At 43.5% G+C, this 21,088-nt stretch overlaps 1 protein-coding gene across 1 annotated transcript in view; it reads right to left on the bottom strand.

Moving 5' to 3' along the window:
- Nucleotides 1–21,088, bottom strand: part of LOC121292264 (latent-transforming growth factor beta-binding protein 2-like) — a 658,547-nt gene that overhangs the window by 189,911 nt on the left and 447,548 nt on the right. The window contains exons 19-20 of the mRNA XM_041214068.1: nucleotides 9,349–9,468; nucleotides 8,431–8,550 (exon numbers count right to left, since the gene is read on the bottom strand). Coding sequence (XP_041070002.1) covers nucleotides 8,431–8,550; nucleotides 9,349–9,468 — 240 coding nt within the window. The remainder of the gene's footprint in view (nucleotides 1–8,430; nucleotides 8,551–9,348; nucleotides 9,469–21,088) is intronic.

Genomic DNA, 21,088 nt, shown 5'->3' with positions numbered 1-21,088 from the left:
GCCTAGCGGGCACAGCAGGTGGGATGCCAATGCTAGTGGGCACTCTGCCCCATGATTCTCAGATGGCTGCCTGCATGCTATAGTGGAGGCAGTGAGTTCCCAGCGTGAAATACTCATGCTGTGAGATGGCAAGAGGAGGCCACCCCACCAGACGAAGAAGACCTGAACAAAGGTGGCTGCCCAGATGAGTGGACATGATGTCGTGCACCGCACGTGGATCTAGTGCCAGAAATGGTTCAATGATCTTCTGGGCTCAGTAAGAGTGAGTACCAACTTGGCATGGAACTGGGTATAGATGTCTTGGAGAGTGGCCGGAAGTCACGGCTCTCAGGTGTTTGAGATGCATCGTGTCAAATGGCATATATCTCTGTGCCTGCCAAGGGTGGGAGATGTTGCCACTCACTTTGTGTGTATAGAAGGGCAAGGAGTGCCAAACTGATGGGCACCTCAAGCTGGCTCTCAGGGATTGGTGGATCGCGAGGCTAGAATAGTGTTGTGGGTAGAGGATGGACTAATGGAATGCACTTGCTTACATTCAAAAGAAGTGAAGCCAAAACATGCTGGAGTACGCATGAACCCAACATCCTGATTCATCTAGGTTTGAGATGGATGCCCTGGGCATGGAATGCGAGTGAGGAACAAGGTCCTCAGGTCTCAGAGAGGCAGGTTCTCAGAGGATGGTAAGAGTGCAGTGGGCAGATGAGACTGTGGGAGTATGCAAGAAGAGCAGGGCTGTGGCATCTCCAATGAGAAGCTTAAATCTAGAGTAGCCATTGCTTGGCCACTCTCAGTGCCTCAGTGAGACACTGTTCATTTTGGCAAACAACCATCATGCTTGCACAGACAGCTAATGATGTTCTTAGCTGGCATATTCTATTTCTCCCTCAGAAGTGCAATCCTCATGACATGTGGCTGACCATGAGGACCCTCCCTTGATGCCCAAGGAGGAACTGCTGAACGATGCACCCGCTTCACATCCGCTCTCTGCACCAACGCAGATACAGGCATGTCAGCGGGCTATAGTGCGTTGGCTCCATTTGGAATGCCCTGGGTGAGGGCACATCATACTCATATGAGGAGCAGGCAGAGACAGAGTGTGCCCAAGGTACCGGCAGTTGGAGCACTGCTGAAGACCAGGACTATGCTCAGTCTGAGACAGATGCTGAGCCTCTGGAGTTGTCCATCAGGTAGTAGATGCTGGATGTCCATCCAGCAGGATGCATGGGAAGATCTGGCAGAGATCCCCGAGGGTCTGTGTGCCATGGTATCTGTCATGGAAGAGTCCATGCAGAACTTGAGCACTGCGTTAACCCTGAGCACTGAGTGCACAGCCTCCTCCATTGAGAGAATGGCGACTCTCATGGAAAGGCAGCTCCAGGTCCAGAATCAGGGACCCCTGGGGTCGCACTCAGGCTTGCAAGCCCTCACACTGGCTGTGATCTCAGGAAGTCACTGTCAGTGTGAGAGATAGGTGAGGCCACCTAGTCTCTCTGCTAGGTGTCCATCCATCAATGGAGAACAGGGAGGTGCAAACGCACGTTACACTGGTAGACGAGCTGCCTGTCATTTCTGTGGGCTCCTCTCACAGCGCTCCGGATAAGGGTGGCAGCTCCTCTGCCCCTCTGCCAATGACCATGGCATCTTTTGAGGCTGCATGATTGAGGAGTGCCCAGACATGTCGCTGGTCACACCCTCCCAGGCAAAGCCTGCTCAGGCCCTGCTGACCAGAGGACGACCTGCCAAGGTAATCAGGGTCAACATGATAGCAGAGTCTGCAATCTGTCTTCAATGTCGCTGCCAGCAAGGTGCGGGGGTGGGGGGTGGGGGGTGGGGGGGTAGGTGGAGGAGGGAGATGTAGAGTAATGGGTTAATGAATATGTTAATGGCGCTATGATGATATTCATGATGTAACTGTGACATCAGTAGTCAGATGACCAAGAGGCTCCAAAATAATTAGTCTGTCTCCTAAATACCATGTGCTTACTATGATCCATGTAAATAGTTTAAATAAAAAGTTTAGCAAAACTATACTATCTCAAGTCATTCGTAGTCTAGGTAAACCCTTACCAAAATATTGATTGGCTGGATACATGGGGCCATTATTGTGACTGGTGACACCAGTAAAAGCTAGCCTGCACCATCTAGGGCTAATTGGAATGTCTTAGAGGTAAGGTGCATTGTGGCTGGAGCAGGTGCTGGCAGTCTTGCAGGAAGTGAATGTGACCTTGAATAACTGCACAACATGGGAATGCGCTGGCTTCAAGGTTTTTGGATTTTGGGTGCTGCATTAGAAGTCTTGGTGGTGGAGCTGGGAAGGAGGAGAAATGTTCTGTATCTGCAGGAGGCCAGGGAGCCTTCCAGACATGGTGAGAATGCAGAGGAGCAGATAGCAGTGGAGATCAATGTCAGCTAAGAAGCAAGCCTAAAGGACCTGGATGCAGGGTCACAAGCAGTTCAGTGACCTAACGTGAGTGGTCAAGTCCAGTGAACTCATCTTCAAACACCATTTCCTACCAAAAGCATCACAAGCCTCAGCCACTGCTCAAATCACCACAACATCACTCACTTATTGACAATCTGTATCAATCATGGCTCTTCTCACAAAACTGGGATCAGTGGTACCCATTGTTTTGGTACTATAGGTGCAGTTTGGTACCCAAAAATGGTGCCTGCAGTGTAGATGCATGTTTTGCGTCAAGTTGCTTCAGATGCTATTTTGGTGAGGGCATTAGCGTGTGACAAGTGCACAGACATTGGATGTTTGTAAAGAAGGCAGATCATTATGTCAATCAGCATGCAGATTTTATACCAGCGGTGTCATTTTGGAGCTCAGTGGCCCAGCTAATGCCCTCTCTCAAAGATCTGTTCAGCAGCACCAGTTTTTGAGCAGTGACAAGTAGGCGTAAAGGGATTTTATTTTCCTTTTTGGATTTCCTGTTTAGATTTGGGAAGCATTAACTCACCTTATCAATACCCAGCATTACATAGAACCTGAACCTGCACTTAGGTTCAAAAATATAGATTTTCCCGTTATACTGCTCTTGAAAGTGACATTGTATGTTCTTTCCAGCCAATCCCCACCTCTCCACACTGGCAAGGCATATGATAACCCAACACTTGGCTGTCCTATTGTACTTGGATAACAGTGAAGGGAAGGGGGAGGAGTGGGGTTAGGGAAAATGGCTTATTTCCCTGACTCTTCACTACAAACTCCAGGTACTCCATAATGGAGTGGCAGTGGAAATCCCTACTGACCCTTTTTGGAAGAAGATGGCCTCGTTGTGACCACGTCCTCCCCTATCCCCAAGCCTGAAGCAGAATAAGATACAGCTCATGGACAACCTTTTTTTTTAAAAAAAGCATTCTTCAGGTTGCTTCTCTAACTATGCCCTTTTCTGTCATTTCTGTAGATGGCTCTTTGCATTACCGCCAGAGCTTTCTGTCTAGCAGTGTTGGGCTCCCTCTGTGATGGAGGCATCATTGGTAGACCATCCTATTTGCCCCCCAACCCAGATAAATGTAAGGGGTCAGGACGCCAGAAGGGAGTTCCATGGTACACCAACTCCAAAAGCAAGTTTCAGTCCCTATTATCAGTTCTGATGCTCAATATTTGAAAACATGGGCCTGAATTTCAATTTTAAATAAAATCTGTTGTGAAAGCAAAGAGGAACATTGATTAAAACCTTTGAAAAGCCATCAGTATACATTCCTCAAACCCCTCCTTGAGTTAGGTGAGGAAAAATTGATATTTCCATTAGATTCAGATTTCTTTCAGTAATGGTGTAGAAACACTAAAATGGAACATATGGTGGCATGAGCTGAAGAAATAAGCAGCAATAAATAGGGTGGAGGTAGGTTGGCTTCACTAAGTCTCAAGCTACTATTCTTTGGTTTTATGATGTTTATTGAGCCCTATTACTTTTGCACTTATCATACTTCAACAATAAATGTCAAATAATCACTAGTAATGCTCATTTTTAAAGGTCTGATTCTGAAAAACATAAGTGATGAATTTTTCATCATGGCAATTTGTTTCTGACCTGTGTCTCAAATGGAAAGAGTCAAATTAAGGAATAATCTTTCAGGCCTTTAATCAACATTCAGTGAGATGTTATGCAGTTTCCAGTTTTTGACCAAAAATAATAGGATGGTGATGGATCTTGCTGAGCTCATTTTGTGTCAGCTTTAATGGGCATACATTTAGCCACCTTAGGTATTATGCTCTAAAATTCGCTCCTTCTGTCTAAGTCCTTCTGCCTCTCTATCGCCATCTCCTCCTTTAAGATCCTCTTTCGAACTCACCTTTCTGATGAATCTTTTGGACACCCCTCCTAAATTCTCCTTCTTTGGTTTGAGATTCAATTTTTTATTATGCGCCCAATATTTACAGGGAGACTGAGTGGGAGAGTGGACACCCATCAGTGTCCTGGAATCCCAGAAATGCCAAGAATACGTAAGTGCTGTGGAATATAACGGCAGGACCTCATTAGAATTGTTGAATTCTATTTCCCACTTTGCAACCAGCCAGATTAACGGCTGGCTGCCTGTCTGCCTGACAGTGAAGGCTACATTACCCCGTGGTCGTCATGCACCACTGGGGATGGTACCTGGCAACCAATAAGATCAGGGGTTGTGGTGGGTGGAAAGATATTGATCATTTTGGGGTGGGGTTTGGAGAGATGATAGCTGGACTTGGAGAGAAGGCATGGCGTAGAGGGACGGTTGGGGGGGGTGGGGGGGAGGCATGGGGTGTGTAGAAATGTTGGAGGAGGTGGAGAGATGACAGGCAGAATAGAGAGTTCACAGGATGTGAGCTCTGAGAGACTGGAGGGAGGTTCGCAAGCTCACAAGTGCTGAAAAAGCTCTTGGCTACCATAGCCAGCACCTTCCAACTCCTTTCAGCTGCTACACACCCGATGCTAAATCCAACCCAGTTAAACTTGAAGTAGGCATGTTCATGGTAAACTGGGGTAGGGTTTCCTAATTTTACCAATTTAATCACTCCAAACTGAAACTGCTCCACCCGGGCAGTGGCTTGAGTTGGGTGGTGTTAAAATGACCTATGGTCATTTTGGCCATTATGTTAAAAATGCTGAATATAAAAGCTGTTATGTTCATTTCCCACCAATCCCAATGGATCAGTGATTCGTTAATTAGATTTCCATGCTTCCTTCAATAGCTCAGCCAGAAAACCAAGATGTTAAATTGGAACAAAGTAAATTTGGAAGGTATGAGGGTAAATTGGCTGAGGTGGATTGGGAAAATACATTAAAGCATGACAGTATATAGGCAATGGATAGTTTTTAAAAAATTATTCCATAGTTTACAGCAACTATACATTCTTTCAAAGCACAAAAACCCAAAAGGAAAAGCCAGCAACCATGACTAACAAAGGAACTTAAAGGATTGTATAAAATTAAGAGAAAAGGCCTATAAAGTTGGTAAACCTGAGGATTGGGAAGATTTTACAATACAGCAAAATAGGACTAAGAAACTGATAAAAGGGGAAAATAGAATATGAATGTAAGCTAGCAAAAAACATAAAAACGGACTGTAAAAGCTTCTAAAGGTACTTAAAAAGGAACCATTTGGCTAGGACAAATGTGGGTCCATTACAGGCAGAGTCAGGAGAATTTTTAACGAGGAACAGAGAAATGGCAGAGAAGCTAAATGATTACTTTGTCTATCTTCACTGATGAAGATACAAGAAATCTCCTAGAATTAGAGATCCAGGGCACTAGGGGGAATAAGGAATTGAAGGAAATTAGTATTAGTAAGAAGGTTGTATTTGAGAAATTAATGGGACTGAAGGCTGATAACTTCCCAGGACCTGATATTTTACACCCCAGCGTGTTGAAAGAGGTAGCTATGGAGGTAGTGGATGCATTAGTGATCATCTTCCAAAATTCTTTAGATTCTGGAATGCTTCTGCAGATCAGAAGGAAGAAAATGTCACCTCTCTATTTAAGAAGGGATGGAGAGAGAAAACAAACAATTACAGACCTATAAACCTTAGGTCAGTAGTAGGAAAAATGTTAGAATCTATTAATAAAGGATGTGTTAAATGGACACTCGGATAATAATGATCTAATTGGCCCTAGTCAACATGAATTTATGAATTGGAAATCATGTTTGATGAATCTGTTGGAGTTTTTTGTGGATTTTACTAACAGAATTGATAAAGGGGAGTCGATGGATGTAGTATACTTAGTTTTCAGAAAGCTTTTGACAAGTCCCCTACAGGCAGTTCGTTAGCAAAATTAAAGCACATAAGGCAGGAGGTAATATGCTAGCATTAATTAAGGATTGGTTAACAGGCAGAAAACAGAGAGTAGGAATAAATAGGTCATTATCTCTTGGCAGGCTGTGACTGGTGGGATACCGCAAGGATCAGTACTTGGGCCCCAGCTGTTCACAATAAATATCAATGATTTGTAGGGGTCAACTGTAATGCTTCCGAGTTTGCAGCTGACACAAAGTTAGGGGGGAATCTGTGTGTAAAGAAGATGCAAAGCTGCTTCAAGAGGATTTAGATAGATTTAATGAGTGGGCAAGAACATGGCAGGTGGAATGCCATATAATGTGGAAAAATGTGAAGTTAACACTTCGGTAGGAGGAACAGATGTGCAGAGTATTTCTTAGAAGGTGTGATGTACAAATGGACCTGGGTATCCTCATCAATAAGTCACTGATTAACAAGCAGGTGTAGCAAGCAATTAGGAAGGCTAATGGTACATAAGCCTTTATTCCAAAAGGATTTGAGTACAGGAGTAGTGAAGTCCTGCTTCAATTATATAGAACCTTGCTTGGACCACACTTGGGGTACCTTGTGCAGTTTTTCTCCCCTTACCTCAGGAAAGATATTATTGACATAGAGGGATTGCAACGAAGGTTCACCAGACTTGTCCCCAGGATGGCAGGACAGTCCCGTCAAGAGAGATTGGGGAATCTGGACCTGTATTCTCTCGAATGAGAGATGATCTCATTGAAACCTACAAAACGGGATAGACAGAGTAAATGCAGGAAAAATGTTTCCCCTGGTTGAGGAGTCTAGAACCAGGGGACACAATTTCAAAATAAGAGGGAAGCCACTTAGGACCAAGATGAGCAGAAATATTTTTACTCAGGGGGTTGTGAATCTTTGGAATTCTGTACCCTGGACGGCAGTGGAAGCTCAGTCATTGAGTATGTTTAAAGCAGAGACTGACAGATTTCTAAATACCAATGACAAAATGAGATATGGGGATAGAGTGGGAGAAAGGCATTGAAGTGGATGATCAGCCATTATCAATATGAATGGCAGAGCAGGCTCAACAACCTACTCATTTTCCTAACTATACTCGGAAACAGATTATAAATCCCAAGTTGCCACCTCCTTCAGGTACCATGCTCTAAGAGGGCATCAGCAACCATGTATTTCCACTGGATTGGGCCATGACTGTGCTTGACAAAGTACTGCAGTGGTTTGACTTTACCTTCTGTAGTGTGGCTGACCAGGAAACTCTCCCGCTATTTCCGCCTGCCATCAGGCATATTGGAAGGATTTACAGGCTGATAATCAACCTGTTTGGCCACATTATGATTGCACCTTCCATAGCCATCAAGTCCTGAAGTGAGACTTGAATGAGGAGCTTCTGGCCCAGAGGTAGGGACGCTACCACTGCACCACAATACCACCGAGTCCCAAACATTAATCTGAAAACTTCCTTTCCACTTAATAATTTGTTAGTTTCACCAATGTGCTGCATTTATTGAGTGATGATTTCCTTCCAAACAAGGCCTTGTGAGTAGTGTGTGCATGATGGTTAATAGAACTGTATAATCATTGCGACGAAAGTTCTGATAAACTGGTTGCATGCAATTACCTAATAAAGTAATAATGTTGTTCATTTGACCCGTTCATCGGCTGAGTCTTTAGCCAATTGCTTGATGTGGAGCATTTATCCAAATAGTCTCCACCTGCACATTTTACTATTAATTATTGGCAGATAAGCAATGTTATAAGTAATTTCCTCCTATTTGAAAGTGAAATTGGAGACTTAGTCCAATTAAAATTAAAAAAAGATTATATATTGCAGATATCTTGTTTGCTGTAAGTTCCAAATTACAAACTTTATCTGAACTCTATTAAATACATTAGTGGTCAACTTTTGTTTTTTTTTCCATTACTAATATCACACCATTATCAACAGATCATAAAATAGGCTTTGTTTTGGTGCATAAATCCAATCTATTACAAAGTAATACAAAAAATACAGGATTCTAGCTGCTCAAAACTATCAAATTATATGTCTTCAAAGCAGAATTCAAATAATAAACCCATGTTACAAAAACTACAAATGTTACTATATTTTCTTGATGCAGATATCAAATTTGTGATTAATTATTGAACAGTGTCAATGCCACACAATATAACTTTATGAATCTTACCTAGGCATCTTCCATTTACTGCTCTGTATCCAGCTGAACAGCTGACACATTCAAAGGAACCCATAGTATTGATGCATTTTCCATTAGGGCATATATTAGGGCTACGACATTCATCAATATCTGTTAAATTAACCGAAAACTGAGTTCAGGTTTTCCAGAACATCTTAAAGACAAAGTTGAGATTTGTTACAAAAAAACTGAACAGTGCATCCATTTAAACTGCTGTTCAAATACTGCCCATGGAGGTTTCATTGTAAAATATATAGATTGTGTCATAATACGAGCAAGAAACAGAAAAAATATTCAGCTATCCAAATCTGTAAAATAATTCAAACGTAGCTTTTCACTCTTCCCCCACAATCTAATGCATCCAAATTTGCACACTAAATTGTAATGGTATTATACAATAATGTTCAAATTTTGGTGGGTCAGCTGATCTGGTAGTGGGCTAGACTAAAACCTGATGTAATCAGTCTAAATTTTCTAACTGCTGCCAATAGTCAAGCTTACTTTTTTTCTCTGCCAGATTTGACAGGTTTCAGCTCCTCAATTGATAAAGCACTGCATGGTAATAAAATGTTCTATTTTTGCACAAGGATGTGTAAAACTGACAGAACCATGTCTACCCTGCAGATGTACATTCCTATTCAATTGATCTGAGTAGATATATAGCTATGGTCATGACAATGGAATAAAAAAGGCCATGTTCAAATAGTCCCAAATCTATTAACCACAGGGAAAATTGTGGCAGAAAATGGAAAATCTAAAGCAGGAAAATGGGATGAGCAGTGAAGAATACTATAGAATATCATGCTTCATTTTAACTGGCCTCATCAGAATTTAATTTCAGTAGTTATTGTGTTAATTCCACAAAGACTAGGATACAATTCACTATTAGATAACAATGATTTTATTTACCATTGCACTGTCCTGATCTTGTCATTATGTAACCTTCTTCACAGTCACAGTGATAAGAACCTGGGGTGTTGGTACAATGCCCTCTATGGCACAAATTAGCCTGTGCACATTCATTTATATCTGTGAAGCAAGAAATGAGAAAAAAACAATGGATTAGTTTTGAACAGATATGTTGGTAACAATAATCTAAAAACTCGTGATAAGATAATTCACAATGTCTAAAATCAGAATTTCTTTCTTATTTACGTGGCGCACTAGGCATTGCATTATGCAAATTAAAATCTTTATAATAAAAGTTATGATCTTCCAAACTTCCTTAGATTCCTTAGCGCCCACCCACCGAGAAAATATTTCTGCCTCTAATTTCCTCTGTCTCAGACAGTTTGGCTTCTGGCTCTATTTCCTTCTCAAGATTCTAAGGCTGCAAAATTCAGCATCATAGCATCACTGGCTTTGGTGGTAAATAATCTGGGAGATGAAGCAAAAGGCAAGCGTCCACTTCCAATGACTTTTGGCACAGCCGGGCATTCCAGAGTCAGGCATTGTGACAGGTCATGACATCATCAGCCACCATGTAATGCTGATTTGGCACATTGTTGATCTTTCTGTAACATCTTCTCTTAAACACACAAAGCTGAACACATGAGGGATTCCATTAATGTTACTGACATGTCCCTAAGACGTGAAAGAAATCAAAATTTATTCTTTTTTGCTCATTTAAAAATGAACTTTGCTGAACTAAAAGATGGTCACGACAGGTCACCTGATGTCTGGAATTGTAAAGTGACCCTTAAGGGATTATATATTGGTTGTACTGGAGACATGCCCTGACATATTGCTCTTGGAATTTCACACTTGGAGTTGTCAAAGTCCATTTCAAAAAGGAACTATTGAAAGGAAATGGATGTCATTTGCATCTTTATAAGCTTCTCCCTCTAGCATCGTCCAAGGGCGTACCAAGACAATAGTTACCTGGAACAGGATCATCAATATGGATAACCAAACAAAAGAAAGGTCCAGACACTAGATAAACATCCCTTTATGAACTCATTGCAGAGGAAGGAGTTCGTGTGACTCACAAGACCATTTTTATACAGTTGAGAACTCAAGCAGAGCAGTCTGCTGATTTACCTCCAACTTGCAAACATCTGACAGCAGGATTCCAGGCTGATCAAGCAGCCTGCAACAAGCCCTCCTCGAAACCTGTTGACCTGGAAGCCAATGGTCACTGCCTGCCAAGCAGACCAAGTCTCTGAACATCAACCACATCTCACTGCATTTCCATCAACTTAAAGGAATTCCCCACTTCTGCCTTCAGCCAGGAACCTGCTTGAACTGGAACTTCTTCGTGAGGAAGCCCCCTCTGGATTTGGACTTTATGGACTTTGGAAATCATGTGAGCTGAGATCCATTTCTGTGGAGTTTTTTTTGCTGTTAAGTTATTCATAATTGTAAAACCCTTATTTCCTATCCCCTTACTATATACTTATGCACGTGTGAAGATGTGATCTTCCTCCCCAGATTCGAATGTGTGAATAAACTAAAATTCCAATTTAATCCTAAAAGACTTTGCTGCAAGTCACTTAAAAAATTTACCACACAAAGGGTTTTTGGAATAAATGTCACACCCTATTTTTAAAACAAAAAACACCTCTGCTCACAGACATATGGTGAGAGAACAAAAGAGTTCAGTTTTGCACCTCCCTCCAGTCCGTAACATTATTTAAAGGGATCACCATTCAATTTCAAATGAGGAGCATTTGAATTTATTTTTCTCACCACCATCCTGCTATGCCAAAGCATAAAAGCAATAAATAAAAGCCAAATACTGAGGATGCTGGAAATCTGAATTAAAATGGGAAGTGCTAGAAATACTCAGCAGGTCTGGCAGATCTATGGAAAGAGAAACAGAGTTATCGTTTTGCACTGAATATGACTCTTCTTCAGAACACAGATTATTCTGAAAAAGTCATATTCTATCAAAACCTTAACTCTGTTTCGCTCTCCACCTTTGTTGCCACACCTGCTGAGTATCTCCACTATCTTCCATTTTAAATTATTTAAAAACAATAAAACCAGATAGACCACACAACATTGACCAGGGCATCAGATTAGAACATGCCAAAGTCTGCTCAGCTGACCTTGCAAAATCCCCTTCACTAACATCTAGGGAATTCTGCCAGAACTGGGAGAGCTGTCTCAAAGACTAGTCAAGCAACAGCCTGAAATAGTCATACTCACAGAATCATATCTTTCAGTAAATATCCTGGACTCCTCCATCACCATCTTTAAGTTTGTCCTATCCCACTGGCATAATGGTATACAGTGGTTTACAGTTGGGAGGGAGTGGCCCTGGGAGTCCACAACATTGACTCCAGACACTGTGAAATCCCATGATATTAGTTCAAACATGAGCAAGGAAAACTCCTGCTGATTACCACCTACCACCCTCCTCAGATGATGAATCAGTGCTCCTCCATGTTGAACACCACTTGAAGCATTGTGTACAGCAAGGAAACAGATTGTACTGCGGGTGGGAGATTTCAATATCCATCATCAAGACAAACTCAGAAGTATCACAATGATGATTCTGCTAGCCACGTCCTGAGTGACATAGCTGCTAGACTGAGCTTGCAGCAGATGGTTAGAGAAGCAACAAGAAGGAAAAACCTACTTAACATTGCCCTCACCGAGTTACCTGTTGCAGATGCATCTGTCCATGATGGTAAGAGTGACTACTGCATAACCCTTCTGGAAACAATGTTCTGCTTTTGAATTGAGGACACCTTGCATTTTCTTGTTTGGCACTACCACCATGCTAAATGTGATTCAGAACAGATGTAGTAGCCCAAATTGGGCTTCCATAAGGCACCGTGGGCAATCTACAGCAGCACAACTGTATTCAACCACAATCTGGATCTTCATTTTTTTGTCTATTCCTCACACTACCATTACTATCAAGCCAGGGGACCAACCCTTGCTCACTGAGGAATGTAGGAGGATATGCCAGAAGTAGAACCAGGCAATTGTGTGCACGCTGAACAGCTGGAACAGCAGGCTATAGAGAGAGCTAAGTGATCCCATAAACAATGAACCAGATCAAAGCTCTGTGGTTCTGTCATATCCAGTTGTGAATAGTGGTAGATAATTAAACAAAAAGTGGGAGTAGGAGGCCCCATTAACATCCTGATCTTCAATGATGGCAGAGCTCAGCACAAGACTGCACAAGACAAAGCCAAAAAATTTTCAACCACTTTAGCCAAAGTGCAAGTGCATGATCCATCTCGGCCACCACCTGAGTTCCTCATGCTTACAGATATCAGACTTTAGCCAACACCCCTGGAAACAGCTGAATACACTGGATACAGCAAAGGCGATGGGCCATGCAAACACCGTGGCTGCAGTACTGAATATCAGTGCTCCAGAGCTGGCTGTCCCTCTAGCTAAACTGTTTCAGTACAGTTACAACACTGGATTTCAGCCATCAAAGTAGAAAATTGCTCAGGTATGCCCCACCAACAGAAAGCAGGAATAATCCAATCCAGTCAATTATCACTCCATCAGCTACTCTCAGTCCATCAAAGCATTGGAAGGAGTTGTCAATAGTACTGTCAAGCTGCATTTACTCAGTAATAGCCTGCTAACAGATGGTCATTTTGGGTTCTGCCAGGACCACTGGACGCAAGGCATTATAGCCTTGGTCTAATCATGAACAAAGGGGCTGAGTTCCAGAAGTGAGTTGATGTGAGAGTGACTGTTCTTGTCATCAAGGCAGCATTTGGAGGAGTTTGGCATCGAGGAGCCTAGTAAAATAGCAGTTAAAGGGGATCAAAGGAAGGCTGTCTACTGGCTGGTGTCATACCTAGAACAAAGAAAGATGACTGAGGTTGTTGGAGGCCATTCATCTCAGCCCTAAGATGTTGCTGCAGGTGTTCCTCAGGGTAGTGTCCTAGGTCCAAGCACCATCAGCTGCTACACCACTGACCTTCCCTCCATCATTAGATTAGAAGTGGGAATGCATGTTGATGATTGCACAGAGTCAGTCCCATCTGCAACTCCTCAGATAATGAGGCAGTCCACGCATACAGCAAGATCCGGACAGCATTTGGGCTTGAGTTCATAAGTGACCTATAACATTCATGCCATACAAGTGCCAGAAATCACCATCTCCAACAAGAGCAAGAATAAACCCTTCTCCTTGACATTCAACAGTTGAATTCCCCACCATCAAAATCCTGGGACTTACTATTGCCTCCCAGAGCTCCCGGGCCAATCTGGCAGAATTGGCAATGCCACCAATAGAGGTGGCCATTGCTCAGGGTCCAGGAAGAAGAGGCGCCATCAAAGACAAAGTAATTTTTTTTTAACCATGTAATCAAAGGGGTGCACCTTCCAGCAGTGGCAGTGTAACTGCGGGAACATCCAATGTCACCAGAGGGCTGCTCCTTGGGCCACAAAGTATTTACCTGACGGTCACCCGATGTGGCAGCAGCCCCTCCTGACACCAGGAAATGAGGCAGGAAATGGATCTTAATTGGCCACTTCATTGTTCTACTTGGCTGCCAGCCTCTAGTCAGCAGGCAGCCGCACCATTGAGGCCCCTGCCCAGGAGAATATCCTTTGGCAGCGACGCCTCGGGCTCCCCTCCTGACATCTCCTGCCACCATTTTACGAGGCCTCCTGCTTCCCAGCCGTGTCCAGAGGGCTGAGAAAATCTAGCCCAATATTTCAGATCGATGACCTTTCATCAGAATATATAATTAAAAAATGGACAATGAAGCTGGAAGTCTTGTCTGAATCTGACATATGCTTCCATTATATCCTACTTTGGTTTTCAAAAGTGTTGAGTATAACATTTTAGTTTTAAAATATCAAGTGAATTTATTTTACAAAAGATTCACATGCGCATAAGTACAGCAGTATAATTTTAGTTATATATTTACTGAAGATCACCATTCACAAAATGGAAGAAATAGTAAAAAGGTCAGGGAATAAATTTCCATGGGATCTTTCTGCTTGTCCACCATAACTTTGGCATAAGAACTGAAGAAACCTGGAAAAAACAGCAGACAAACGGTACATTCAACCCCACAACTCTGAAGGACTATGTTGCTTTTGAATAACTTTAAAGGGATACTGGTGCTTTTCTTTGCATTTCTTAACAATGTGAGAGCCTACTTAATTGGTATTGCTTTTTAGAAATTCTTTTGGAAAATTTTAACCAGATCGATTGTATTCCAACAGACATTTTGTAGCCCAGAAATGTATTTCTAGGATTTTGAGTATTCCACTGACAGATTTCAAACAGGCATTCTGTACTGCACAAATTCAATTCCTGCACAAATTGAACTAATCTAAGCACAATAGCTGATAACAGTCTGTAACAGACAATATTTGTTACACTATTCAAACAAAGTCTAGAACTGCAGTTGTTCGTAAATTACTTATGTATTACGACTGGATTCAAAGGTGGAGATATTCATTAATAATAGGCAAAAAAAAATGGTTGCCGACTCTGATCCACAGTTGCTATTGGGAATGTTCCACACCAGGAGGCCAACCTTCCAAAACTATCCCTAAAATGTCATACTGTGACCAGGACACAAGGTCCCGTGACCAAGGTGTTCTTCCATTTCCAAGGAAGAAGCTGACTTAGGAAAGTATGAACCAAATTTACTTTATTGCTACAATGGCTTTCTTTTAATTGCATTCTTGCCCTGTGTAGAATACATCAGGTTTTTCTCATTATAAACATGCTTATTTGTATGAAAAATAAACCATAATTTGCAGATTATCATTCTTAGGTGATGAAAACCACATTTTTATGTACTGTAAGGTGGAAATTTATTCAGCACTTCAAGGTCCATTGGGGTTATTCCCACTATAGCACTCTGTTTTGAGTGCTGTTGCACGTGTTTCCATGAACACATTCCTATAAATTTTCACTTCAATCATTTTCTAATCCATTGCCTTCATTAAAACATGATGTAATCTCTCTTGAATTTCTTTGTAATATAATTAAATGTACTGGCATAGCTTTAAAGACAGTCTACATCTTGGGTACAAACAGCTGTCTGCTCAGCATGAAGTCTCATAATTACAGAAATGATGATTACATAATCTTTTGTGTTAGGACTTAAATCTCTGCCACTGTGAAGCATGCCAGCCTAAACCATGTAAAGTTAATTTCAATTTTTCTTCTTCAGTACTCTCCCCAAAGGCAGGTCCAACCCGCAGCAACACAATCTCCACCATGGGGTAGGGTAAGGAGGCACCCCAGCTGGAACAGGATCAAACTTTGTGCTGTTGGCACCAATCTGATTCATACCAGCTGTCCAGCCCCCAAGGAGTCTGAGTTGCTCCAGCTACATACACTTTTCCATGCATGTTGCAGCCTGGAGCTATGGACAGTGATAGCTGAGGCTCAAATCTCTTTCCATCACATATGACATGTTGACCAGGAATCGCTCCTGCTCTTACCACCTGCCATTGGTGTATGTTGGAAGGATTAACAAGTTTATCCAACCTGTTTGATCATGCTATGAATGCACCTTCCTTGATAGTCCTGAAGTGAGACTTGAGCCCAGAGCTTCTGGCTCAGAGGCAGAGATGCTACCTCTGCGCCACGAGACCTCCCAATTCCAATTCTACTGCAAGGAAAATGTACTGAAATTTATCTATATTTTTTAAATTATCTGTTAAATTTTTAGAAAGATCGAAGCTGCCATCTTCTGCTCCTCCACAAACTTTGTACTTTTGCCATTGATTTCCATCCTCCAAACAAGTCACTACCTCAAGTTGAACTAAATTGTTTGCAGTCCCTGCATCCTACTTCCACCACTGAAATAATGCCTGTTCCTGTTCTGGACCTGTCTCAGTGCTGCTGATGAAACCCTTGTTTATGCCTTCTTCTTGTCTTGATCATTTGAAAAGTCTTCTGGCTGGCCTCCCGTTGTCCAACCTCCATAAACCAAAATTCACTGAAAACTCTGCCTGTAACTTAACTTGCAACCAGTTCAGTTCAATCATCACTCCTGTACTTGCTGACCTACAGTGATTCCTAATTTGCTAACTCCTCCATTTTAAATTCTCATTTTACTTCCTTATACTTCCCCATCTCTATAACCTGCTCCTGCCCCACAGCCTTCCTCCAATTCTTGGCTGCTTGCGCATCCCTGATTTGCGCCACTCCACCATTGATAGCTGTGCCTTCAGCTACCTAGATCCTAATCACTGGAATTTGCTGTCTAGACCTCTCTGTCTTTCAAATTCTCTCCTTCTTTAAGATGTTCCTTAAGATGTATCTATTTGACCAAGGTTTTCGTCACCTGTCCTACTATCTGCTAGATTCAATGTTAAATTTTGTTTGCTGTGGAGTGTCTTGGGACAATTCAATACGTTGAATGGGCTATATAAAGGCAATTTCCTTAACTGTTGCTGAGTCAAAGTCCTGGAACTCCCTTCCTAACATCACTGTGGGTGTACCTACGCCACATGGACTGCAATGGTTCAAGAAGGCAGCTCACCATGAGTTTCTCAATGCCAATTAGGGATGGGCAATAAATGCTGGCCTAGCCAGCAACACCCACATCCCATGAAAGAGAATTTTTTAAAAATTGCTATTGTTGTTTTTCCATCCTCCCTCCTGCCAACATCCTCCATCCTGGGTTTCTGATTCCATATCTTCTCCATGGCATAGGCCACATACTTCCAACTTGGTAACACAGGTTCCCTCTGCCCCGCCTCAGCTCATCTGTTGTTGAATTCTTATCCAGTCCCTATTAACCCAGGCTCAATAATTCCTACTTTCTTCTAGTAGCTTTCTACTGCTATGCTCTACAAACTTTAGCTCCTCCAAACCTCTGCAACCAATATCCTATCCCACTCAATCATCACTCCTGCACTTGCTGACCTACATTGGATGTCTGTGCCCCAATATGAAAAATAGAAAATTCTCATGCTTGCATTAATATTCCCTCACCCCTTCCTATCTCTATAACTTCCTCCAGCTCTACAACACATCCGTCCTTCACTTCCCCATCGCACCCTCCACTTTCCACCTTCCAGAACTGTTATTTCATTCTTTCACAGGATGTGAGCTTCGCTAACTAGGCCAGCATTTATTGCCCATCTCTGTAGTGGTGGTGAGCTGTTTTCTTGAACTGCTGCAGTCCATGTGGTTTAGGTTCACCCACAGTACTGTTAGGGAGGAAGTTCCAGGATTTTGACCCTGTGACAGTGAAGGAACGGTGATATAGTTCCAAGTCAATATGGTTGGTGGCTTGGAGGGGAACTTCCAGGTGGTGGTGTTCCCATGCATCTGCCTCTTGTCCTTCTAGGTGGTAGAGGTTGCGGGTTTGGAAGGTACTGTCAAAGGAGCCTCGGTGAGTTGCTGCGGTGCATCTTCTATACGGTACACACTGCTGCCACTAAACTTCAGTGGTTGAGTGAACAAATGTTTAAGGTGGTGGATGGGGTGTCATTCAAATGGGCTGCTTTGTCTGATGGTGTGGAGCTCCTTGAGTCTTGTTGGAGCTTCAGCCATCCAAGCAAGTGGAGAGTTTTCTATCACACTCCTGACTTGTTCCTTGTAGATGGTGGACAGGATTTGGGGAGTTACGAGGGAAGTTATTTGCTGCAGAATTCTTCACCTCTGACCTGCTCTTGTAGTCAGCACTTATATGGCTGGCCAGCTCAGCTTCTGTTCAATGATAGCCCCCAGGATGTTGATAGTGGGGGTTTCAGCAATGGTAATGCCATTGAATGCCAAGGGGCGATGGTTAAATTCTCTCTTGTTGGAGATGGTCATTGCCTAAACGGGTGGCATGAATATTACTTGTCACTTATAAGCCTGAATGTTCTCCAGGTCTTGCTACATATGGACACGGACTGCTTTAGTGGCTGTGATTTTCCCTGAAATGTGCAAGGTCCATGAGCAGGCAGGAAAAGCAGCGTTCCACCCGCTGGCTGCAATGGCAAATTTTTGCGGTGAATTGTCTGCATTGCAGCTGATTAATTATTCATTCACAGGGAATATGCCATTCTGCTGGCAGGCGGCATCTGATTCACCCACCCCACCGTGACCTTAGTGTTCCCTAACTGCAGGTGCTATATTTAAACAGTGCCCCTGCACAGCATTCACACTCTCTGCAGTAGCACTGGTGAAGATATGGCTCCCAAAGGCAGAAAGCATGCTGTGCCCAAATTCAGTGACACGTCACTGGAGCACCTACTGAACCCTGTCATGGCCCCCTGTGATGTCCTCTACCCCTTGTGCATACAAAAGTGAGGATCCTACACTGGAACATCTATTAGACAGCCATAATGTGAGTGAATTCTCCTGTTTCAGAGTCACCTGCCATGCACTAATTGTTTCTCCATTCTTTCGCAGGCACCTCTGAGAAGCTGCTGAGGGCACCCATGAGCCCTCAACTTCAGCCCCAATGTCACCTCCGTTGAGGAACCTGGGGACAGCACCTTTGAAGACCTGTCACAGTGCTCACCCACATTCTCCACCAGCTCAGAGACACACAACTTGGTGGAAACCTGATGAGCACAACACAGAACCTGCTCCACAGGAGGGACATCTGAGGTCACTGGCACTCAGAGGACTGCTGGAGGCCATGATTCTGCTGAGTCTGAGTCTGTTGATGAGTCTCTAGGCTCAGTCCTAAATCAACTGCTGGAGCTGCAAAGACAAAGGAATCTGCACTCCTCAGATTGCAATGCAGGATTCTGTCCGTCTTCAGAATGAGGTGATAGTACCGGCAAGCCAATGCACTGAGGTCAACACTGGCAGGTTGGTGACTGCCGTGGAGACCTTGGTCCAGGATATCACTCCTGCACTGCTGCAGGAGCTGCACTCCAATGCTATGGCCATTGATGGCATCCATCAGTGTCAATGCGAGAGGGCTGCAGGGCAGCTCAATCTCACTTCAGCTGCACTTTCTCCTCAAGGAGTCAGCCAAGGGCTTTCAGCCACCCAAAGGGAGGAAGACCAGCAGCTCGGCACCTTGGGTTCATGCACCCAGGTGACTCCGGGAGTGTCTGGCTGATCAAAATCCCCTCTTCATGTGACCCAATCACTCCAGCTCCACAGGCCAAGGAGGGTGCACCTGCTCCACAGCAGGACACCCAAAACAGGCCAGGCCCACCAGATCTCGGACCTCCAGAGGACGTCTGCCAAGGTCATCACAGACAACAGGGCATAGCAGTAAGAGGCTTCTGCCACCTTCGCTGTGGATGTCAGGCAAGCACCAAGATATAGCGGCAGGATAAGTGAAAAAGATGTAGTTGCACAGCGTTGACACAGGTATTAACCACATGAATATAATAGTCATAAATGTAAATAGACTCACAATCATTTCTTATCTCCTCTTGTCTATGCCTCCATCTTCTGATGAGCTGTGTTACTGTCAATTACATGTGATACCTTGGTTTCTGCACCCACTTATGGCAATTGTCTCAATCCTGGAACGCTTTCCTGTGCAGTGTGCTACTATCTCACCACAGTGAGTGGCCTGTTTCAACATAATGCTGCATATCAGTAATGTCTGCTCCTTCATGTTAAGCGTGCTTGTGGAACGAACCTCTTTCCCAAGCCTTGTAGGGTCCCATCATGTGCATTCTTGGCTCTGAACAATTGAGGCAGGGGTGTGCCCCTATCTCATCTGCAATCTTGACATGTGAAGGTGTAATATTTAAGGAGAGGTGTGCTAACGCATGGAGAAAGCTCGTTTCATGCAACTCCATGTGCCCGCTGTCTCTTCGCAGGGTTATAATGATATGAACCTATATGTGTACTGCCCTCAGCCAAATGGGTTTCTGACATTCCCTGTGTCAATTTGCTGAGCTCAGCAAACAATGGGACAACCTTGCCACCCCAAGGTGATGCAGCAAAGGTGCATTTATGTGCAAGCACTGAGGCTTCCAACCTTAAGCATTTCTCACCCTGTAGTTGTGACTATTTCGGGGAAAAGGGTCTGGTCACAAAGCTGGTAGACAATGGTGTGTGTCCCATTGCTGTCAAACTCCAAGAGGTTACTGATGCTACTTCAAAATAGCGTTTTCTGGAGGCCAAAACAGCCTTTAGGCATGCTCTGGAATTGCACATTGTTACTTCAGGAAAGGTGGAGGGGTGCAAAAGGATAGGAGCGAGTATGTGATAAAGCAGAACAGTGCTCCTCACTAGCAACGGCTCATGCCCTTGAGGGCTTCATGTTCTCCGATCATGTTGGACTTCGCTAGGGCCAGGGCTGGCCATGAGGGCACACTGGTTATGCGTAAGAGGAGGCATCTCAATATCGGGCAGCCAACTGTCTGACTTCATCACGCTCAGGTGCTATGCCTCCATAGTAGGGTTATGAGAAATGCAGCTCAGTGTCCCTAACTTTAACCGCTGGATGTCACTGTCATTTCAAGGAGTGTATCACAGCCATCTGAGTCATCTCCAAGTGCAGTCACAGCAGTGGTATTTCACCTTCTGCCTTGTCCCAAGTGTTATGTTTCTGCGTCACCATCGATGTAACACATGGTCCATGGCTGTGTTGGTTCCGATGGATCTCCATGAGGAGCCTTGCCAGATTGAAGGTATGCAGGCAGTAGGCCACTGAGGATCGTGCAAGTACCCCTGTAATTTGTAGGTGCTGTTGCAACTGGGATGCTAGATGGACGTATGAAGAAGCAGCACTTCCTGATGTCTTATGCTGGAACGTTCTCCAGGTAGCACCTCATTTCAGCA

The sequence above is a fragment of the Carcharodon carcharias genome, chromosome 20 (assembly GCF_017639515.1).
Source record: "Carcharodon carcharias isolate sCarCar2 chromosome 20, sCarCar2.pri, whole genome shotgun sequence".
Lineage (NCBI taxonomy): Eukaryota > Metazoa > Chordata > Chondrichthyes > Lamniformes > Lamnidae > Carcharodon > Carcharodon carcharias.
The sequence above is the reverse complement of the archived record's forward strand: the minus strand, read 5'-3'. Positions and strand labels throughout refer to the sequence as shown.